The 23,493-nt window shown below is 42.0% G+C and overlaps 1 protein-coding gene across 1 annotated transcript in view; it reads left to right on the top strand.

The window, feature by feature from the left end:
* SDHA (succinate dehydrogenase complex flavoprotein subunit A) overlaps positions 1-23,493 on the top strand; it is a 75,128-nt gene that overhangs the window by 28,847 nt on the left and 22,788 nt on the right. The window contains exons 6-8 of the mRNA XM_070728900.1: positions 15,453-15,601; positions 16,702-16,826; positions 21,097-21,265. Coding sequence (XP_070585001.1) covers positions 15,453-15,601; positions 16,702-16,826; positions 21,097-21,265 — 443 coding nt within the window. The remainder of the gene's footprint in view (positions 1-15,452; positions 15,602-16,701; positions 16,827-21,096; positions 21,266-23,493) is intronic.

The raw sequence follows: 23,493 nt of genomic DNA, 5'->3' as shown, positions 1-23,493 counted from the left end.
GAACTCTTCTGTCACTTCTGATTTTCAAGTCCAATTTGAACCTGGTTTCTTTGCCCTCTCAAGTTGCTAGCTCTCAGTGAGAACACTTCTGTCACTTCTGATTTTCAAGTCCAATTTGAACCTGGTTTTTTTGCCCTCTCAAGTTGCTAGCTCTCAGTGAGAACACTTCTGTCACTTCTGATTTTCAAGTCCAATTTGAACCTGGTTTCTTTGCCCTCTCAAGTTGCTAGCTCTCAGTGAGAACACTTCTGTCACTTCTGATTTTCAAGTCCAATTTGAACCTGGTTTCTTTGCCCTCTCAAGTTGCTAGCTCTCAGTGAGAACACTTTCCACACTTCTGATTTTCAAGTCCAATTTGAACCTGGTTTTTTTGCCCTCTCAAGTTGCTAGCTCTCAGTGAGAACACTTCTGTTTCTTCTGATTTTCAAGTCCAATTTGAACCTGGTTTTTTTGCCCTCATGTCCTCCTTCCATCCCTCCCTCCTTCCTTCCATCCCTCCCTCCCTCCTTCCTTCCTTTCGTAAAAAGCACTTAAACAATGACAGAATAAAAAACCCCAGCCCTCACCTGTGTTTGAATTTCATTCACTCAGTCATTCATTCATTCTTCTCTATGCCACTCAGTCCCAACACTTCCCATCCCCTTAATGTACTGTACTGTACCTCTACCTGTACCTGTACTGTACACATTGAATAACACACTTAGTCATCCTGATAGAAACAATAACAATATTTATTTACATTTTTAAATTTTTTGGGGGGGATTAGCATAACTAGGATAAATCGGGATCGTCTTCTATCACCATGTCTATAATGGACGCTGCAGGTGATGGTGTGGCAGACCTCTTGGTTTTCGTGACAAACATAGTTATGGGCAATTGTTGGCGCGTTTTCTTTTGCTTGGCTAACATGGCTCTGTATGGTGCAATGGTGTTGTCAAGGGAGGCCTTAAAGTGTATAGAGCGAGTCATGTTGGGATCCCAAAGTTCCACCATGCGTTGGAGATGTGCAGCAGTTCTGTTCACTTCTGCAAACCGCTCAAGCGTTAGGCCAACATCTTCTTCTTCCTCAGCTTCTTCAGCTTCCACTTCCTCCTCCTCTTCTTCACTCGCTGACTTGGTCAGCTCCTCCAGATCTCTGTCTGTCAGCGGTAGGCCATGTTCATCAAGCAAACCATTGACTTCCTCTGGTGTCATGTCAACGAAGCCTTCTCCACCCAGTGCCTGTGCCAGCTTCACAGAGTTCTGGACTGCAGCATCTTGAATTTCTTCGGGAGCAAATCCCCTGTGATAATGCACCACTTCTGGCCACAATTTCCTCCAGCAGGCATTCATTGTCTGTGACTTCATATCCATTAAGGCACTCTGAATGTTCTTCAGACAAGATGCAATTGTGTACTGACGCCAGTAGGCCTTCAATGTGAAGTTTTCATCAGCATCCATTGCTTCCACGATGCTTCCAAGAGAATTGCGCGTGTACAGTGCCTTAAATGCGCGGATAATACCTTGATCCATCGGCTGGATAAGCGATGTGGTGTTTGGTGGCAAGAATTCGACTTCCACCCCATCATGTTCATGTGCCAGGTCATCATGGCCTCCAGCATTGTCCATTAGGAGAAGCACTTTGAAATCGAGTCCTTTGGCAGCCAAATAAACCTGCACCTGTGGGATGAAGCACTGATGAAACCAGTCCCGCGTGAGGGGTTTTGTAATCCATGCTTTAGGATTATGCATCCAGTACACTGGCAATGCATTCTTATTTCTGTTCTTGAGGGCTCTTGGATTTTGTGACTTATAAATTAGCCCTGGCTTCAGCAAAAAGCCTGCTGCATTCCCACACATGATCAAAGTCACCCGATCTTTCATGGCCTTAAAGCCAGGGGCTTTGGCTTCATCTTGCATCAAGAAAGTCCGTGAAGGCATCCTCTTCCAGAATAGGACTGTTTCGTCCATGTTGAACACCTGTTCTGGAAGGTAGTCCCCTTCTGCAATTAGATCTTTAAACGTGCGCTGGACAAAGTTTTCGGCTGCACCTGTATCTGCTGAGGCAGCTTCTCCATGCAATGACACACTCTTCAGGCCATAGCGCCGTTGAAATTTGTAAAACCACCCTTTGCTTGATGTGAATGTGGCTGGGGCTGAAGAAGCAGAAGATGTTGATGGCTGGGGGTCTTCAGAGTCACCAGCCCCTTCATCTACAGAGAATGACAGGAAAGGGAGAGAGAAGTGACTTGAATGAAAGCATACAGTCCTTCCATCCCTCCCTCCCTCCTTCCATCCCTCCCTCCTTCCATCCCTCCCTCCTTCCCTCCCTCCCTCCTTCCTTCCATCCCTCCTTCCATCCCTCCCTCCCTCCTTCCATCACTCCTTCCCTCCCTCCTTCCATCCCTCCCTCCCTCCTTCCATCACTCCTTCCATCCCTCCCTCCTTCCTTCCATCCCTCCTTCCATCCCTCCCTCCCTCCTTCCATCACTCCTTCCATCCCTCCTTCCTTCCTTCCATCCCTCCTTCCTTCCATCCCTCCCTCCTTCCATTCCTCCCTCCTTCCTTCCTTCCATCACTCCTTCCTTCCATCACTCCTTCCATCCCTCCCTCCTTCCTTCCTTCCATCCCTCCCCCCTTCCATCCCTCCCTCCTTCCTTCCTTCCGTCCCTCTCTCCTTCCCTCCCTCCCTCCTTCCATCACTCCTTCCATCCCTCCTTCCTTCCTTCCATCCCTCCCTCCTTCCTTCCTTCCATCCCTCCCTCCTTCCATTCCTCCTTCCTTCCTTCCATCACTCCTTCCTTCCTTCCATCACTCCTTCCATCCCTCCTTCCTTCCTTCCTTCCATCCCTCCCCCCTTCCATCCCTCCTTCCTTCCTTCCATCCCTCCCTCCTTCCATTCCTCCCTCCTTCCTTCCTTCCTTCCTTCCATCACTCCTTCCTTCCATCACTCCTTCCATCCCTCCCTCCTTCCTTCCTTCCATCCCTCCCCCCTTCCATCCCTCCCTCCCCCCTTCCTTAAAAAACACTTAAATACAGAATAAAAAACCCCAGCCCTCACCTGGGTTTCCCTCATCTGCATCGCCTCCTTCTGTGTCTTCAAGACGGTTGTACAATTGCTGCGCCTTGGTTCGTATAGTGTTCGTATCCAAAGCAATGCTCTTTTTGCGGCAGTCTTGTACCCACACAGACAAAGCAGCTTCCATCTTCATAAGGCGTTTGTTTCTAGGCGTCACCATTCTTTTTGCAGCCTTGTTGAATGTTATCAGAGAAGTTTGCCTTATCTTCTTTTCGTCTTTCCGGATGTATCGCACAGTCGATTCGTTGATCCCATAATGCCGACCAACATCTACATTAGAACGTCCCGCTTTCAGCATGTCCAAAAGTTCAATTTTCTCCTTGATTGTGAGCATCTTCCTGCTCTTTTTAGCGTCGCCGACTCCACTCCGCAAGCCACATTTAGGTGCCATCTTACAAGAAGTCTTCACAAACAGCTCCAAGAAAGAGATCGAAGAAACAGATCCAAGAAAGAGATCGAAGAGACAGATCCAAGTAACAGATGCAAGTAACAGATGCAAGAAACAAATCCGACCAACAGCTCCAACCAACAGCTCCGACCAACAGCTCAAAAAGTTCCAAAAGTTTCAAAGCAAAGCACGCTGAGCAAACAACACTGATTGGCCGAGATTTCTGTCAATCAGCATTGTCGGGCGAAATGTTTGCAATGACAATGCTGATTGGCTGAAATCTTGCTGTATCACCATTGCCGGGCAAACTTATTACAATGGCAAAGCTGATTGGCCGAGATTTCGGCCAACCAGCAATGGTACACGTCAGTTTGGTCAGTTTGGGCGGGAAAAACCGTGCACGTATTTTTAAGTAATTTTTTTAAAAAATTCACGATATAGCGTCTCGCGAAGATCGAGATGGTATCATTTGCTGAAAAATCGCGATATAGCGATTCGCAATGATCGGGATCGCGAAACTCGGGGGATCACTGTACTCCAAAATATAACGTGAAATATCGAACAATAAATTTGAAAATGTCTACAACAAACCAAACAACAATAACAAAAGCATGGAAAAAGAATACCACACAATCGGCCACATCATCTGCTCAACGTCCACCAGAGGCAACTCCTACAGACAAAACAACACCGCCTCAAGCCTCACAACCACCCCAGAATATTACAATGGCCTCACTCTTCGAAATTATGACAAAGATGCACGAATCCATCGATCGCAACAACAAATCAATGTATGGAAGCATGGGAATAATGCGAGAAGATATTTAAAAAATGCAGGATAACATAGGCAGCCTAGACGAACGCGTTGGAAAACTAGACAACAAAGTAGAAACAGTACAGGAAATAGTAACCACTAATGGTCAAAAAATTCAAAAAATAGAAGAAAAAATAAGAATTTAGAAGAGGCGGTGATGAACCTAGAGATGGAAAAAGCTGCTTTCTTCCTGCGATTTCAAAATGTGAAAGAAACGGATGAGCAAGATCTTCCACAAACCATGTCCGAAATACTCTCAAAAATTACTGGAAAAACAAAACAGGAAATGTTAGAACAAATTGACGAAATATATCGAGTCTCTACCTCGTTCGCATGCAGACACAGACTACCTCGTGAAATACATATAAGATTTACAAAGAGAAGTATACGAGATGAAATATACAGTGGTACCTCGAGATACGAGTTTAATTCGTTCCGGACCTGTGCTCTTAAGTCGAGCAGCTCTTATCTCGAACGACTTTTCCCCATAGGAATTAATGTAAATAATTTTAATTGGTTCCAGCCCTCAAAAAAATCACAAAGTTAGTTTAAATTATGCAAAAATACATGTTTTTAATGAAGAAATGTACATGTACATATAAATGAATAATGAAGTTTCTTTCACTTAACTTGTAAACTTTCTTAAACTTTTAAATTTACATATGTACACAGTAGCCTAATCATCTGTTTTTGCCTTTTTGGCTGCACTTTCACTTGGAGCAGCTCTTTTTGTAAAAAATGTGTCCAATGACATCTGCTTTTGCCTGCTTTTCAAAATGTTGCGAAAGTGAGTCAATGAGGTGTCATTGAAAAGTGCTGCTGAACGACTCGTGGCTACTTTCTCTGGGTGATTTTTTTCCACAAAACTGACAACGTTCTCCCACTGCGCTAGCATCGCTTTGATTTCACTGGTAGGAATGGCTTTCGGTGGTTCCTGCATCTCTTCCTCACTGCTGCTCATCTCTTGGGTCAGATCCATCTGTTGCATGTCATGGAGCGCCTTCAGGTCCTCTGTAGAGAGCGGTTCTTCATGCTCTTTGACAAGCTCATTGATGTCACCCTCGTCTACCTCCAGACCCATACACTTACCGAGTGACACAATCTCCTCCAATGGGGTGTCAGTCTCGGTGATGTCCTCGGTCTCACCCTCGGGCTCAGCAGAGTCCCTTGGTGCAACAGCAGCAGGCCACAACTTCTTCCACGCTGAGTTCAAGTTTCGCCTTGACACTTCTTGCCAGGCAAGGTCAATGATGTTAAGGCAAGAAACGATGTTAAAATGATCCTTCCAAAACTCACGCAGTGTCAAGTTGGTGTTCTCTGTTACATCGAAACATCGGCGGAACAGATGCTCCGTGTACAGCTTCTTGAAGTTAGCTATGACCTGCTGATCCATTGGTTGCAGGATTGAAGTCGTGTTGGGTGGGAGAAAGACAACCTTCACAAATTGAAATTCTTCAAGGATGTCGTCTTGAAGAGCAGGTGGGTGGCCTGGAGCATTGTCGAGCAGCAGTAAGGCTTGTAGGGGGAGTTCATTAGGCAAAAGATATTCCTTCACCGTAGGACCAAAAGCAAGATTTACCCAGTCCACAAAGAACTGCCTCGTTACCCATGCCCTTGCATTGGAGCGCCACAGGACATGGAGTCTTTCCTTTAGGATTTTGTGCGTCTTGAACGCGCGAGGATTCTCCGAATGGTACACGAGAAGTGGCTTCACTTTACAGTCACCCGACGCGTTTGCACACAATGCAAGGGTTAGACGGTCCTTCATGGGCTTATGTCCTGGCAGGCTCTTTTCCTCAGCAGTAATGAAAGTCCTACGGGGCATTTTCTTCCAAAACAGCCCAGTCTCATCACAGTTAAAGATCTGTTGAGAGACATAGCCTTCTTGTTCAACCAGGCTAGCAAAATGCACAACAAACTCCTCCGCTGCCTTGATGTCTGCACTCGTTGCCTCCCCATGCCGAACCACTGAGTGAATGCCACTTCTTTTTCTGAACCTGTCAAACCACCCATGGCTTGCCTTGAACTCATCTGGATCTCCCGACGAGGATGGTTCATTGCTCTTCAGATCGGCGAATATCGCACGAGCCTTCTCGCTGATGACCGCCTCTGTTATTGTATCTCCGGCCAGCTCCTTTTCTTTTATCCAAATTAGCAATAACCTCTCCATCTCTTCATGAACAGACGTCCTGAGTTGGGAAATTATTGTCGCACCTTTTGCTGGTTTAACACCTTTAAGGATGTCCTTCTGCTTCAGGATTGTACAGATGGTGGATGTGCTGCGTTGGAACTTCCTCGCAAGGTCAACAACACGAGTCCCTTTTTCGTGCAAATTGATTATCTCCTGCTTCGCTTCTATGGATATCATCACCTTCTTCTTCTTCTCAGCGGCCTTTTTTGGAGCCATGCTCGCTCTAAACACCGACACCACCGAGACCTCTTTTTTCCCACCGAGAAAACCGGAAGCCAACTTGCCTGCAAGCAGAAAAATTAAAATCAGCCAAGTAAGAAAGTTTAGAGGAAGGGAAGGTAAAGAGAGAAAGAAAAAGAGCAAGAAAGAAAGAAAGAGAAAGAAAGAAAGAAAGGCTCACTGAACATCTCTCACTCTGTCTCTCTCTCTTTCTTTCTTTCTCTTCCTTTAAAGAAAGCTAGAAAGAGAAAGAAAGAAAGAAAGAGAAAGAAAGAAAGAAAGAAAGAAAGGCTCACTGAACATCTCTCACTCTCTCTCTCTCTCTCTCTTTCTCTTCCTTTAAAGAAAGCAAGAAAGAGAAAGAAAGAAAGAGAAAGCAAGAAAGAAAGAAAGGGGGAAGGGACAGGAACAGAGGAAGGAAGCAAGGAAACTTATGAAAGGGGAGAGTAAGAGAGGAATGAGTGAAGGGAGGGAGGGAAGAAGGTGGGAAGGAGAAAGAAAAGAAGAAATAGAGGAAGGGAAGGTAAAAGAGAGAAAGAAAAAGAGCAAGAAAGAAAGAAAGAAAGAAAGGGGGAAGGGACAGGAACAGAGGAAGGAAGCAAGGAAACTTATGAAAGGGGAGAGTAAGAGAGGAATGAGTGAAGGGAGGGAGGGAAGAAGGTGGGAAGGAGAAAGAAAAGAAGAAATAGAGGAAGGGAAGGTAAAAGAGAGAAAGAAAAAGAGCAAGAAAGAAAGAAAGAAAGAAAGGGGGAAGGGACAGGAACAGAGGAAGGAAGCAAGGAAACTTATGAAAGGGGAGAGTAAGAGAGGAATGAGTGAAGGGAGGGAGGGAGGGAAGAAGGTGGGAAGGAGAAAGAAAAGAAGAAATAGAGGAAGGGAAGGTAAAAGAGAGAAAGAAAAAGATCAAGAAAGAAAGAAAGGCAACTTCAAAGAAAGGCTCACTGAGCATCTCTCACTCTCTCTCTTTCTATCCCTCTCCCCCTCTTTCTATCTCTTCTCACTTTCCCTCTCTTGCTATTTCTTTCTCTCCCCCTCTTTCTCTCACTCTGTTGCTGTCTCTCCCCCCTCTCCCTCTCTCTTTCTCCCTCTCCCTCTCTCTCTCCCCCCTCTCTCTTTCTCTCGGTTAATGCAAAGAGCTCCAAAGCCTGCCCACGTGGCGAAGGGGCTCGGCTGGAGGGCGCGGAATAGCAACAGCCGTGGGAGAGAAGGGAGAGAAGCTGGCAGAAGCGCCTTGAAGGCATCCAGCTAACACTTTTTCTCTCTCTCCCCCCTCTCTCTCGGTTAATGTAAAGAGCTCCGAAGCCTGCCCACGTGGCAAAGGGGCTCGGCTGGAGGGCGCGGAATAGCAACAGCCGTGGGAGAGAAGGGAGAGAAGCTGGCAGAAGCGCCTTGAAGGCATCCAGCTAACACTTTTTCTCTCTCTCCCCCCTCTCTCTCGGTTAATGTAAAGAGCTCCGAAGCCTGCCCACGTGGCGAAGGGGCTCGGCTGGAGGGCGCGGAAGAGCAACAGCCGTGGGAGAGAAGGGAGAGAAGCTGGCAGAAGCGCCTTGAAGGCATCCAGCTAACACTTTTTCTCTCTCTCCCCCCTCTCTCTCGGTTAATGTAAAGAGCTCCGAAGCCTGCCCACGTGGCGAAGGGGCTCGGCTGGAGGGCGCGGAAGAGCAACAGCCGTGGGAGAGAAGGGAGAGAAGCCGGCAGAAGCGCCTTGAAGGCATCCAGCTAACACTTTGCCGAGAAAGCAAGGGGGTTGCAGCAGAGGCGGGGCCGGCGGCTATTTAATTTCGGGGCCGCATGGGCGATTGCGCAAGCTCCCGATCTCCCTGCTAGGCCCCTCGGAATTACAAAAAAAAAACACCGTTCGGACCCCCCCACCCCCAAGCAGAAGCCAAGGACCCCCCCACCCCCAAGCAGAAGCCAAGGACCCCCCCAAGCAGAAGCCAAGGACCCCCCCACCCCCAAGCAGAAACCAAGGACCCCCCCACCCCCAAGCAGAAGCCAAGCGAATGCTTACCAAGTGGGATACGAGCAGAGAGGAGCCGGCTATTTAATTTCGGGGCCGCATGGGCGATTGCGCAAGCTCCCGATCTCCCTGCTAGGCCCCTCGGAATTACAAAAAAAACACCGTTCGGACCCCCCCACCCCCAAGCAGAAGCCAAGGACCCCCCCACCCCCAAGCAGAAGCCAAGGACACCCCCACCCCCAAGCAGAAGCCAAGCGAATGCTTACCAAGTGGGATACGAGCAGAGAGGAGCCGGCTATTTAATTTCGGGGCCGCATGGGCGATTGCGCAAGCTCCCGATCTCCCTGCTAGGCCCCTCGGAATTACAAAAAAACACCGTTCGGACCCCCCCACCCCCAAGCAGAAGCCAAGGACCCCCCCCACCCCCAAGCAGAAGCCAAGGACCCCCCCACCCCCAAGCAGAAGCCAAGCGAATGCTTACCACGTGGGATACGAGCAGAGAGGAGCCGGGCGCTTCCTTGCCTTCCTTCTTTCGCTGCCGAAAGTGTCAGGGAGGCGTGGCTCGTATCCCGGATGTGAGCTCGGGAGGCGAACGGAAATGACGCTCCCTCCCAAGCTCTTATCTCGAGTTGCTATTTACTAAGTACTAAGGCAGATTCCCAGACGAGTATGAGATAAACGTAAACCCTACCAATTTCTAACATCCAAATTAAACAAAAATAAAATTATGTTTAAATGGCTGATACCAGAAGGGATACTTATAACCCTACTGGACAAGAAATATAAAATAACGACACCGGAAAACGCAAAGGAATTTTATGAAGAATTATTAAAACCCCTCGAAGAAAGATTGGGCAGGTGTTCCTTTACCATTTCTTTTTTATTTTAACTTGTGTTTCACCCAAATGCATACCAGATGACTTTCATTATTGTTATGCTCTATTTTTATAGCGGCGTAGTTATTTCTTATACATACATAGTGCAACTCCACCTCTTCTTTTATTTGGTTTGTTTCTTTTAAATAATTTAAATCCCTCTAGCTGTATATTCCATTTGTCAGTTTCATCCCACCAAGTTTCTGTAATAACAACTATATCATATCTCCCCTCATTTACTTGAATTTCTAATTCATCCTGTTTATTCCTCATACTCTATGCATTGGTGTATAGACATTTAAGTCTATTTTAGTTGACCCTGTGTTTATTGTTTACATAATCTGTCTTGTGCCTGATTGTCCCATCTTTCTTGCCACCTGTTTGATTAATGCACGTGGTATGGCGCTCTCTATTAAATGCTTGGCTTTGCTTGATAGCAGGCTGATAAACTTACCCTTATATTTGTGTGCACTGTAAACCCTATTAATTTTAGATTGTTGGGGACAGAAATAATCTGTATCAATTAATTTTCTGTCCCCGCTTTTCAGTTTAAATGTTTATCCAGAAAATCTGTAAATTTAATGCCAAGTAGCTCAGTCCCTTTCTTTGATCGATGCAAACCATCTCTTTTGTACAGTTTTTCATTGGACCAGCTGCAGACATCACGACTATTAAAGCCAAAGCCTTCCCTTTTACACCACTCTTTTAGCCATACATTAAACTCTGCTACACAGTGGCCTTTCCCTTTTTGTTCCTTATATACTGGTAATACCTCTGAAAAGATAAGCCTACAACCTATACTACTGAGTTCATACCCCAAGTTCTGGAATTCATTCTGCACAGAGGGTACATCTTTTTGGGACTGATCATTTGTGCCAAGATGTATAATAGCATCAACATCACAGTCCTTATTGGCATTCTTGACTATCTTAAGAATACGCCTCTTGTCCCTGCTGGTAGTAGCACCTGGCAGACATCTAACCTCTTTTAAAACTTTGTTGTCCTTTCCTAAATTTACATCCCTTACAATTAAATCACCAACCAGAAGGTGTCTTCTTTTTTTGTATACCTAGTTCCTCTTGTGTGACTGATATGTAATAGGTGATTCACACTTTCAATTTCCAAGATAGGTACTTCATCTTGTACCTTGATCCCCTGCTTATTTGAATTATTATCACAGCTACCTTAACCTGTTGCTTTAATGTCCCTATTAAGGTCAGCCAGTGCACTATATCTGTTATACTGGAACACAGCATAAGTATTGTGTTTGTTTCTCACAATTCTTAACCTGCCAGATCCCACAGTTGTCCATGCTGCCTTCTCTTGCAGGATCTGTGTTGTGGAGGGGGCTGGTAATATGGCTCATTAGAATGGAATGGCTGAATTTTGCACCTCATTTCTGCTTGCAGATAGGTAATATGTCCACATAGACTAGTAATTTGTTTACAAAGAGGACAGTATCCAAATTTAAAAATAGTACAGTGGTACCTCAAGATACGAACCCCTCGTCTTACGAACAACTCGTGATACGAACCCGGGGTTCAGAAAAATTTTGCCTCTTCTTACAAACTTTTTTCGAGTTATGAACCGGCGTTCGGAGACTGCTAGGAAGCCGCGCGGCTGTTTTAAAAGGTGACAGCCGGGCGGCGGGGCTTCCCAGAAGCCTCCCGAACGCCGGTTCGTAACTCGAAAAAAGTTCGTAAGAAGAGGCAAAATTTTTCTGAACCCCGGGTTCGGTTCGGGAGGTTGCTGGGAAGCCCCCCAGCCCGGCTCTCACCTTTTAAAACAGCCGCGCGGCTTCCCAGCTGTCTCCGAACGCCAAACGCGGAAGTTCGGGTTTGGCGTTCGGCTTCGGGAGACAGCTGGGAAGCCGCGCGGCTGTTTTAAAAGGTGACAGCCAGGCTGGGGGGCTTCCCAGCACCCCCCCGAACCCCGAACTTTTGCCGAACTTCCGGGTTCGGGGTTCGGGAGGTTGCTGGGAAGTCGCGCGGCTGTTTTAAAAGGTGACAGCCGGGCTGGGGGGCTTCCCAGCACCCCCCCGAACCCCGAACTTTTGCCGAACTTCTGGGTTTGGGGTTCGGGAGGTTGCTGGGAAGCCCCCCAGGCCGGCTGTCACCTTTTAAAACAGCCATGCGGCTTCCCAGCAGTCGCCGAACGCGGAAGTTCGGGTTTGGCGTTCGGCTTCGGGAAGCTGCTGGGAAGCCGTGCGGCTGTTTTAAAAGGTGACAGCCGGCCTGGGGGGCTTCCCAGCAACCTCCCGAACCCCGAACTTTTGCCGAACTTCCGGGTTCGGGAGGTTGCTGGGAAGCCCCCCAGGCCGGCTGTCACCTTTTAAAACAGCCGCGCGGCTTCCCAGCAGTCGCCGAACGCGGAAGTTCGGGTTTGGCGTTCGGCTTCGGGAAGCTGCTGGGAAGCCGCGCGGCTGTTTTCAAAAGTGACAGCCGGCCTGGGGGGCTTCCCAGCAACCTCCCGAACCCCGAACTTTTGCCGAACTTCCGGGTTCAGGGTTCGGGAGGTTGCTGGGAAGCCCCCCAGCCCGACTGTCACCTTTTAAAATAGCCGCGCGGCTTCCCAGCAGTCGCCGAACACCGTTTTTTTGCGGGGGGGGGTTTGGTTGCACGGATTAATTGACTTTACATTGTTTCCTATGGGAAACAATGTTTCGTCTTACGAACCTTTCGTCTTACGAACCTTCCCCTGGAACCAATTAGGTTTGTAAGACGAGGTATGACTGTACTTAGAAACACAGCTGTAAAACAAGTATTATGCTGAACTAAACCAGACGTTTTGAACTAAAATAGAATCACAGTCTTGAATGCACTACCCCTGAATGTATTATTAGTATATTTGGTTTGTAGTTATATGATAAGTATAAGAAACAGAGTGCGGCACTGTAAATAGATTTTGAAATTCTGCCAAACAAAAATTTCAGAAATATAAAATGTTATCTTATATGAAAGACATCTTAATTGTATTATAATTCAATATTATAATTGTATTATAATTAAAAAAGTTTTCTTATCAAATTTGGCACTTTGTTTCTTAAATTACTGGAAAACAGATTCTAACTGAATGTTAGTACTATAACAAACAGCAACCTAACAATGCCTCCTTAGATGGCAGAAAACATTTATCCAGGAAATTAATAGTATCTGCTTTACTGCATATATTTAAATGGGAGCTGGGCAGCTATCTGTCACAGATATTTTAATTTAGATTATTTCACTGAACAAAGAGTTGAATTTGATAATGTGCATTCTAGTATTTTCTTAACTACGTTCTCGTATGATAGAATCTCATCATTTTCTATTGCTGTGCAAATACAATTCTGGCTGGAGTTAGTATATGTAAAATATATATATGTTTTTATCATATTTTTCTGATATATATTTTATCATATATTTCTGAACAAAAATATCTTTCAAATCTTTATTTATTTGATTGATTGATTTCTAGGCTGCCCATCTCCAGCAGACTCAGGGTAGTTTACATGATAAAATCAATACGTAATACAAAATACAGTGGTACTTCATGATACAAACTTAATTGGTTCCAGGAGGAGGTTCACAAGGTGAAAAGTTCGTAAGATGAAATAATGTTTCCCATAGGAATCAATGTAAAAGCAAATAATGCGTGCAAATCCTTCAGGAAAATCCCAAACTTTAGAAGGGAGGCGAACAGAGGGCAGGGAGGAGCAGTTAAAGGGGGCGGGTGGAAGAAGCAAGGCTAGGTTAAAGGGTGAGTGGGAAGGAAGAAAGGCAAGGGGGCGCCCCTCCCTTTTCTTTCTTCAAAAGACACCCTTTCAGTGCCTCTGCAAGCACGCTGTTCTCTGCAAAGTCTTTCCTCCTCCAAGCCGCCCCTCCCTTTTCTTTCTTCAAAAGACACTCTTTCAGTGCTTGCAAGCACGCTGTTCTCCTAGTTTTTAAAATGCAGTCTTTCCCCCTCCAAGCCGCCCCTCCCTTTTCTTTCTTCAAAAGACATCCTTTCAGTGCCTCTGCAAGGACGCTTCTCCTCCAAGCCGCCCCTCCCTTTTCTTTCTTCAAAAGACACTCTTTCAGTGCCTGCAAGCACGCTGTTCTAGTTTTTAAAATGCAGTCTTTCCCCCTCCAAGCCGCCCCTCCCTTTTCTTTCTTCAAAAGACACCCTTTCAGTGCCTCTGTAAGCACGCTGTTCTCTGCAAAGTCTTTCCTCCTCCAAGCCGCCCCTCCCTTTTCTTTCTTCAAAAAAGGGGGAAAAAAGAACCCCCTTCATCCCAGCAGCAGTGGCTTGGGTTCATAAGGTGAAAATAGTTCGAAAGAAGAGGCAAAAAAATCTTAAACATCGGGTTCTTGAAAAGTTCGTTAGAAGAGGCATTCGTAAGATGAGGTACCACTGTATAAGAAACCCATTGTACAACCTAATCTAAAACACAATTAAAAACCATTTAACTAAAATGCAATCATATCATTTACTCATACTATCAGCTGGAGCAAGAAGGCAATTCTCAACAGCCCCAAGCCTGCCAGCAAAGATGTGTTTTTAGAGCTTTATGAAAGGCCAGGAGGATGGCGGTGGCATAAATCTCTGGGAGGTGATTCCAAAGGGCTGGAGCTGACACAGAGAAGGCCCTTCCCCTAGGTCCCGCCAGGCGACATTGCTTAGTCCAAATGTAAAAAAATATTAGTCCAAATGTAAAAAAAATCTTGCCACCCCTCTTGTCAAGGGGCATTCTGTTTTATCATTTTTTTCAACCAAGTATATATTTTCATCCAATATTTTCTAGCTTTGGGGCCTGTCCACCACATATGGTAATATGAACCAGATGATTGATTATACTTCCAGTATTTTGCAGATCTATCTTTATACATTTTTGCCAGTCTTGCCAGTGCAAAATGCCATCTATAAGAACATTTTATACAAATTTTCTTTATATGCAATTGACATAATCAATTTAATATTTCTATCTCATAGTTTATGCCATTTATCTAATTCTATTGCATACCCAGTCATTGTTTCCTTTACCTGCTCACTTTCAAGTTTAATACTTAATAAATGACAATATAATTTCTTTATCGGTTTTTCATCTGTTCCAATTAATAATTGGTCTAATTCTCTTAACTCTTTTTTAAAACCATACATTTTAGCATCTTTTTTGTAACGAGATTGTATTTGCATGTGTGGCCATCATGCAATGTCCATCCCTTGACTACTAAGTTCCTGCTTTGTTTTTAATTCCCCTTTTCCATTCAGAATACCTTTGTATATTTCATTTCCCCCCCACATTAATAACATTAGAATGTACCAATGCCTCCATAGTGGAAAACCAGACTGGCATTTTCAAATAATGTTGTTCTTTTATTTTAAACAAAACTAATAGCGATAGCATTTAGACTTATATATTGCTTCACAGTGCTTTACAGCCCTCTCTAAGTGGTTTACAGAGAGTAAACATATTGTCCACAACAATATGGGTCCTCATTTTACCGACCTTGGTTGGATGGAAGGCCGAGTCAACTCTGAGCCTTCTGAGATTTGATCTACCAACCTGCTGGCAGCCGGTGATCAGCAGAAATAGATTCCAGTACTGCACTCTAACCACTGCACCACCAAGGAATAACATTCCTAGCGGTTTACAGAATCAGCATATTGCACCCAACATTCTTAACATAGTGTCTTTGAAAATAACTATATATCTTATTCTTCCCATATACCAATAAAGAGAAAGGGTGACACTCTTTGACGGATAAGAATTGCAATATCTCCATTGTTGAAGATACTGCATGCTTCCAATTCCAGTGTTATTGCTTTAACATTCTCATAAATATATTAAATATTTATAAGATATTTAAAATAGGTAGGTTCTTATCCAGATTTATGGTCTAAAGAAACACTTTTTAGGTACATAATGAAACTAACATTGTTGCTTAACTATTGAAATTAATGCTTTGTTCTCTTCTCTCACCATCAGTCACTCAGATATGATACCAGTTACTTTGTGGAATATTTTGCTCTTGATCTTCTAATGGAAAATGGAGAATGTTGTGGTATTATTGCACTTTGCATAGAAGATGGCACAATTCATCGTTTTAGAGCAAAGAATACAGTTATTGCCACTGGGTAATACGTTAATCATATGTAGAAATGTCAATGCCAATATCTGGGCCTTCTTGTTTTAATTCAGCCAGCATTATCGTTTTTTCATATAATATAATATGCCATTGGTTTATATTCTTCCATACATTTTTGCCTTTCTTCTAGATGAGATAAGGCATGAGAAATGTAATGCAATCCAAATCTTCCATACTTAAATGTAACTATAACATTTTTGTTAAATTAGATTTTGGGGGGGGGCATGGGTGCAATCAATACCGGAGAGATGATAGCATGCTTCACTAGATGTGTTCTAGCAGATGTTAGATGAATTATTACTGTAAATGCCTACATTGAATATAGTATTAGGTTTGATAGCCTAAACAGTCCCTTCCAAATAGTTTCCATTAAGATGAGTTTCATTCTGACATTGGTTTATCAATATATAAAGAGTTGAGAGTTGCAATTCAGCTGTGGGTTTTTAAAGAGATAATTTGAAGATGTCTGTTGACATGTTTTCATAGAAAATATTAGAGGGGATTGTTTTGGACCCATTTGTCAACCTTTTGGTCATTTGATTTCTGTAGCATTCTGATTCCTAATAATAAAAGTTCTGCAGTAAAAAAATGTCAAGATTGGTTTCAAAAATTATTATTTATTTTTAGTGTTTATGAATTGGGGAATGCTAAAGATGGAAAGTTCTCTGAATTAAATGGCTTCCATTCTTGCGTTGGCAATGATTATGAAGACATCGATGATGATATCTGTGTGGTGTTAGTTAAAAAAACAGAAATATTGTGTTATTAAGATGTACCATTTTGCATTTAAATACCAATTACATGATCTGAGGTGTGTTGGTAGAAAGTTAAAACGCAGGAATCTGATTTTAAAAACTGTATTTCAGACATACAATAAGCTACTCTTTGTGGAAGAATGGTATGGCTGCATGTTGCTAAGATGCAAGTTGCTAATATTAATGTGGGAAACCCAAATGTTGGAAGTGCAATGTTTTAAACATTAAAGAGATGACATTCATTATTATCACACATATTGGCATTAATATTACTCATGAAACATTTTATTTACTGCCTTATGAGTAGTAGATGCTAATTATGAATTTTTTCCAGAGGATATGGGCGCACATATTTTAGCTGTACCTCTGCTCACACATGTACTGGAGATGGAACAGCAATGGTTACACGGGCGGGCCTACCTTGCCAGGATTTGGAATTTGTACAATTCCATCCTACAGGTAAAACCTTATTCTTATTCTGATAGAATAAATCCTTTTCCCTCCCTTAATTTTTTAGCGATAGCGATAGCACTTAGACTTATATACCGCTTTACAGCCCTCTCTAAGCGGTTTACAGAATCATCATATTGCCCCTAACAATTTGGGTCCTCGTTTTACCCACCTCGGAAGGATGGAAGGCTGAGTCAACTTTGAGCCTGGTGATATTTGATCTGCCAAGCTGCTGGCAACCAATAATCAGCAGAAGTAGCCTGCAGTACTGCACTCTAACCACTGTACCACCGCAGCTCTTGATTTTAAAATCAAGATGTTGTGCAATATGTATGTCTATTCATTGTTTTTATTGGATAACCTCTTCAATAAATTGCAGGAATTCTTTTTTTTTAATGATTTTTATTGAAATTCTTTAAAAACATTAACAAAACATAAACAAAACATTTACAAAACAAGCAACGGTACAAAAACAAGACAGATCAAACAACACAAAAAAGAAACACAATTACAAAATCAATCAATATAAACTTACAGGAATCCTATTATCTTGTACATTTTTAGCAATTTTAGCAAAGTAAAGAAATATCCCATGGAGTTCTAATTAGCTTCAATTATAAAATAATAATAATAATAATAATAATAATAATAATAATAATTTATTAGATTTGTACAGTGATTTTCAACCTTTTTTGAGCCGCAGCACATTTTTTACATTTACAAAATCCTGGGGCCCATCACCAACCAAAATGACACAAAATGACACTCTAACACAGTACATATTATACATATAGTTAATAATATACAGTAGTTCAAATATCTATATACACCATCAGGATAGACATAACCAGCTGAGTTTGAGACTTCATCTAGTGGTGGCAACATTTACCTCCAGTCCTGACCAGGATTAGAAATCGGGACCATGGGGAAGAGTAGCAGCTTCAACTAGTCGCTGCGGCTACACAATGTCAAGGGCACGGCAGCTCGAACGGGGACCTTCCTGGGGTGGATGAGAGGCCGCCTGCAATTGGTTCATTGCTAGTGGTCGGGATTAATCCTAGAAGGTGATTGGTCAGTGAGCATTCCCTGTGTTTCCACTCTTCCTATCGCTGATAGCTGGAGGGATTGTTAGGGGAATGTTTATGTTTGGATGGAGGCGGCTGGTGGTGGGCTGGATAAATGGCCTCCACGGGCTGGATCTGGCACGCAGGCCGTAGTTTGGGGACTCATGTTTAATTTCCCCATGGCACACCTGATCATGTCTCACGGCACACTATTGTGCCGCAGCACACTAGTTGAAAAACACTGGATTTGTATGCCGCCCCTCTCCGCAAATTCGGGGTAGCTCACAACAATAATAATAACAATATGACTGTAACAAATCTAATATTTAAAAAACATCTAAAAAAATTATATGAAAACTTAGCAGATACAGACTCAAAAACATACTCCATAGTATTGAAACAACTATTTTGTCCATGTTTATGGCCATTTTCTCAAAAAAATTGTTCATTTTGTTTTTAGCATTGAACAGATTTTGAATGCTGTCCCTTAAGTAGCATCTTCCAGTACTGTGACTACAGTATATAAAAACCAGAAATCTTGTTTTCCATAAAATTGTAACATTCATATTCTGAGCAAAGTAAATTCTTAAATTTAGGCAAAGTAAAAATGTAAAAAGATGGATAGCAAAGTAAAAATAAAGATTTTTTTAAAAAATCAAATACAAATACCATATCTTTTGGACTACAAGATGAACTTCCTGCCGCACCTCAAAAGTGGGTGGAAATGTCTGTGAGTCTTGTAGAGCGAATATTGCAGCGGGGGTGTTGATGCGACACTGATCAGACCATGGGGAAAGGGCCATGTCGAACAGGCATTTCCTCTTCTAAAGCTAAAGTGCATCTTATAATCTAGAGGTTCTTATCTGAAAAATACCGTAGTCCTTAACTTATAACAGTTCGTTTATAATAGCATTGAAAAAAAGTGACAGTTACTTTTCACGCTTATGAGTGACATCCCCATGGTCACATGATCAAATTCAGGAGCTTGGCAACTGAGTCATCTTTATGACTATTGCAGTGTCCTGGGATCATATGATAACCTTAATGACCTTCTAACAAGCAAAGTCAATGGAAGAACCAGATTCACTTAACAACCGTACAACTGTGGTGATTCACTTGTTTTTTATTCCTTACCATTGTGTGTCTCCAAAGTCCTTATTGTCATCTAATATTTTCTCTTTTCTTTTTTAAATCCATCTGCAAGCTTCAAAAAGCATCTCTTTATTTCTTGCTAGCAATCTCTAAAGTCTCTAAAAAGGGCTACAAACTCTTCATGTTCTAATGTTTACATATTACCAAAATCAAGGTTCATAAGTCCTTGTTATGAGATTGGCTATGATATATTACAGTTCATCCAAAGTTCATTCAGTCCCGACAAATGTAGAATTTTTTTTTGTGGTGAGATGAAAACAAATTATTTGCTGTTTTGTATCTTCTTAAACTGTCCAAAATAATTATCCAGTTCAAGGTCATCAGCTGGTCATATATCCACAAAAAATCTTCCACAATTATAATGGTTCCTCTAACCAGCAGGTGGCGCACTTCATTAATCCCACAGATCTATTTTTCCTGTTCATCAGTATCTTTATATATTTTCAATTCAGTACAGATTAAACCAAATATTTTCTTAATTCAAAAATAAATTAGCATTCTCAAGGTTCCCCAGAATTGGGCTTTAGTTACTGCTTTCTTTGAAATTATTCCTCTGTAGACTTTTATTGCTAAATAGCTACTTCGTTATTTTTCAATCCTTTTGTTCCCTGTTTAAACTTAGAAAAAAAATCCCAAAACTCTTTTTCAGCAATATTACTCACCAGCTTCTGCTCTTCTAATCTTTACTCCAGCACTTATCTTAAAATTGCCTTTCCAGGTGACCTTCAATCTTCAAGCAAATCAATCAGACCGTTCCTCGCCGCCGTGGCTTGGATGACTTTTGCAAGTCATTTTCTAGTGCTACCAGTCAAAGACTCCATGCTGGCTTCCTGGGGGGGTTGCCACCCTTCCCAGGTCACCAATAGCATCCCACTTCTTCACCACCCCTCCAGGGTGGTTCTGGTCTGGCTCCACTGGAACCAGACTTCCTGGGCGACGTGGATATCGGAGTTCCCCTGCAGAGTTCAGGGAATTCTGTGTTGCCGCAGTGTCTGGTCACGCCCTCGGAAGTTTAAATTTCAATTAGTTGAGAACAGGTACTATTACTATTAATCATGATGATTGCAGAATGGATAGATCGGGTGCATCTTATTTATTTATTTATCTTATTGGATTTATACTCTGAATGCAGCTTTTTCCCCTAGCCCTAATTAGGTGCTAATGATCTTCTCGGCTCTTATCTTGCAGGTTCTTTCATTGTTACTGTCTGTGAAGAATGTTTTCCAAGCCCTAAGTCTTTGCAGAGTTTTTTTCATTGCTCTAATTTGCTCCAAATACGTTTCTTTCCAGCCCTAACCAGGTGCTAATGATGTTCCCAGCTCTTACCTCTTGCAAGCTCTTTCATTGTTATTCTCAGCTAAGAATATTTTCAAAGCCCTGTCTTTGCAGGGTTTTTTCATTGCTCTAACTTGCTCCAAATGTTTCTTTCTAGCCGTTACCAGGTGCTAACAATCTTCCCAGCTCTTACTGGCTTGCAAGGTGTTTCATTATTATTCTTTGCGAAGAATATTTGCCAAGCCCTAAGTCTTTGCAGGCTTTTTTTCATTGCTCTACTTGCTCAGAATTTTTCTTTCCAGCCCTAACCAGGTTCTAACAATGTTACCAGTTCTTATTGGCTTTCATTGTTACTCTCTCCAAATATGAGGAAAGGAGCCCCCCGAAGCTGCCGTGATTGCAGCCGCCCCCACCCTCCCTGCAGCTTGGAGCGCTTATAGAGCTCCTCAGACCCCCGAAGCTGCTGGGAATGCAGCCGCCCCCGGCGGTAACATTTCGGATAATGAACAAAATTTTCTGTGGCTGTTCAGTATCCGAATTTTGGTTCGGATACCGAAGGAAATTTTTGCTGAAAATTTTGTTCGGTATCTGAAATGTACGACAACCAAGGCATTCGAGAACCGAGGTACCACTGTATCAATAAATAATAACCAGGCTATAATTTGAAGCTAACCTTTGTAGTGTATTATTCAGTTAGGTGTTACGTTACATCAAGTGTTGCAGTAAATTTTGTTTTGGGGGTGATAGACACCATTGGTAAAATATTGTGATTTTAATATATTTTGCAGGTATTTATGGAGCTGGCTGCCTTATTACAGAAGGCTGTCGTGGTGAAGGAGGTATTTTAATTAACAGTGAAGGAGAAAGATTTATGGAGAGATATGCTCCAGTGGCCAAAGATCTAGCTTCCCGAGATGTTGTATCTCGTTCTATGACTATTGAGATCCGTGAAGGAAGGCAAGTTTAATCTATCAAATCCATAAATATGATTATAAAAGATGCAGAATACAATTAGCTAATTCAACATATTGTATCTTAAAGAATAAAATACTTTCGTGAAGATAGTTACAAGGTTAATTTATATGTAAATTTTGGATTCCATAAATAGTCTCTGTGAAAAACAATGAGCATAGTGTAGTGCTTCACTGTCAACAGTCAGAAAGTCTACTTGGATTAAAATATGTTGAATCACATAAATTTTTAAACAAAAATAACTCATTTTTTCCTAGTTTCTTTGAATAAATCTGTTTGCTGGCTTCCCTTAAATATAGAACAACCAAACTAATAATTTTCATTTAGTGCAGTTATTCTCTTTTACAAGTTTTTCTAAATGTTTCTTATTTTCATGTTTAAAAATGTATCATTGGTTAGTTTTCTATAGATACAGAAATTTGAAGTGAGCAACAATTCTGATTAAATAGTCATGTACATGCCCAATTAAAAGCCGCTATGTTGATATTTCATGATATTTTATTTCACATTCAGACGTTGCTAAATGTTTTTAATTCAATAGTTTTAATTTAATTAGTAGGATTATAGCAAAATGTAAGAACAAAATTAAATAAACCAAGTAAACATATGCACACATGTTTCCATTATTTGCTTGCAAAATAAAGTACAGCACAACATTTGTAATACCCACCCATCTACAATTTAAAATCCAGTTTCCCTTTCTTTTTTAAACTTTCTTTTATTGATAGCCTGACAGAAATGAAGCTGAAATAAGTTACCTTTTTTGTTTAACTATGTGCTTAATTGTTTTTTTATTCTTTCAATACTCATTTACAGATAATCTTAAACAAATGCATGCAAGGATGTCATTGTTCTGTGTTACTGTATTATTGTACAGAAGAAAATAATAGAAAAAGAGCAACTCAGTGATAAGCCAGAAAACATTCTAACTGCAATAATCAATCAGAACATTCGAAATTAATCTGAAACAAAACAGCTTGTTCTTGAAACAGAACTCTTACAATGCTTTTGTTTTGTTTCATTTTTAGACACTTGGAACTTTTACTTTGAGGTCAGAATATTTCAAAAGCCTTTTGCACATCCCTGTTACAGATTTGCTCCATTTGTTTTTTTTTTTTTAAGGGAATACTTGTATTTGTTTGTTGATTAAATTTTTATGCTGTTCGTCTCATGTATACAATAGGGAGCTTGCAATATAATAAAAAATAAAAAAGTAAGCCAAAGCAATTAAAATTAAGAGAATTACCGTATTTTTGGTTATAAGACGCACCTAGATTTTAGAGGAGGAAAACAAGGAAAAAGTATTCTGAACCAAATGGTGTAGTATTATATTGTTTAATAAAATGCCAGTGTAGCAGAATACGGTTTACAACCATGTAAACTTTTTAAAACCATATACACTTTTTACAAACTTCAAACTTGACAGCTTGAAGACTTGTGGACTTCAACTCCCAGAATTCCTCCTCCAGTCATGCTAGAAATGGAAGTTGAAGTTGAAGTCCAAAGATCTAAAATTTGCCAGGTTTTACCCTTGCACTCCTAACCCCTAACTCAGGGCTCTTCAAACTTGACAGCTTTAAGACTAGTGGACGTAACTCACAGAATTCCTCCATCAGTCATGCTAGTTGAGAAATGGGAGTTGAAGTCCACAAGCCTTAAACTTGCCTAAGACTCTTGCACCTCTAACTCAGGGATCAGCTTGGAAAATAATAAAATTCTTAGATTGCCATAGGGTTTTTTTCTTCTTCTTTCCTGTTGATTTTTTTCGCCCTCTTACCCATAATCTAGCAAGGAAAACCAACTAAAGGCCAATCAATAGAGCATCCACTTCATTCCCCTCCCCAACTGGATTGTTTTCTCTCTGTTTTCTGAGAGAAAACAGCCCAGCTGTGGTGGGGAATGAAGTGGATACTCTATTGACCTTTAGTTGGTTTTCCTTGCTAGGTTATGGATAAGAGGGCCAAAAAATCAACAGGGAAGAAAAAAAAACCCTATGGCAATCTAAGGATTTTATTATTTTCCAAGCTGATCCCTGAGGTAAGAAACAAATGCAGCACAGACTAGCATTGCTTCTCTGTCATAAAACTCTCACAGTATCTCTATGTCAGGGGTAGGCAAAGTTGGCTCTTCTATGACTTGTGGACTTCAACTCCCAAAATTCCTGAGCCAATTATGCTAGCTCAGTAATTCTGGGAGTTGAAGTCCACATGTCA

This window comes from Erythrolamprus reginae, chromosome Z, assembly GCF_031021105.1.
Source record: "Erythrolamprus reginae isolate rEryReg1 chromosome Z, rEryReg1.hap1, whole genome shotgun sequence".
Classification (NCBI taxonomy): domain Eukaryota; kingdom Metazoa; phylum Chordata; class Lepidosauria; order Squamata; family Dipsadidae; genus Erythrolamprus; species Erythrolamprus reginae.
This window is presented reverse-complemented; position numbering and strand designations above follow the sequence as displayed.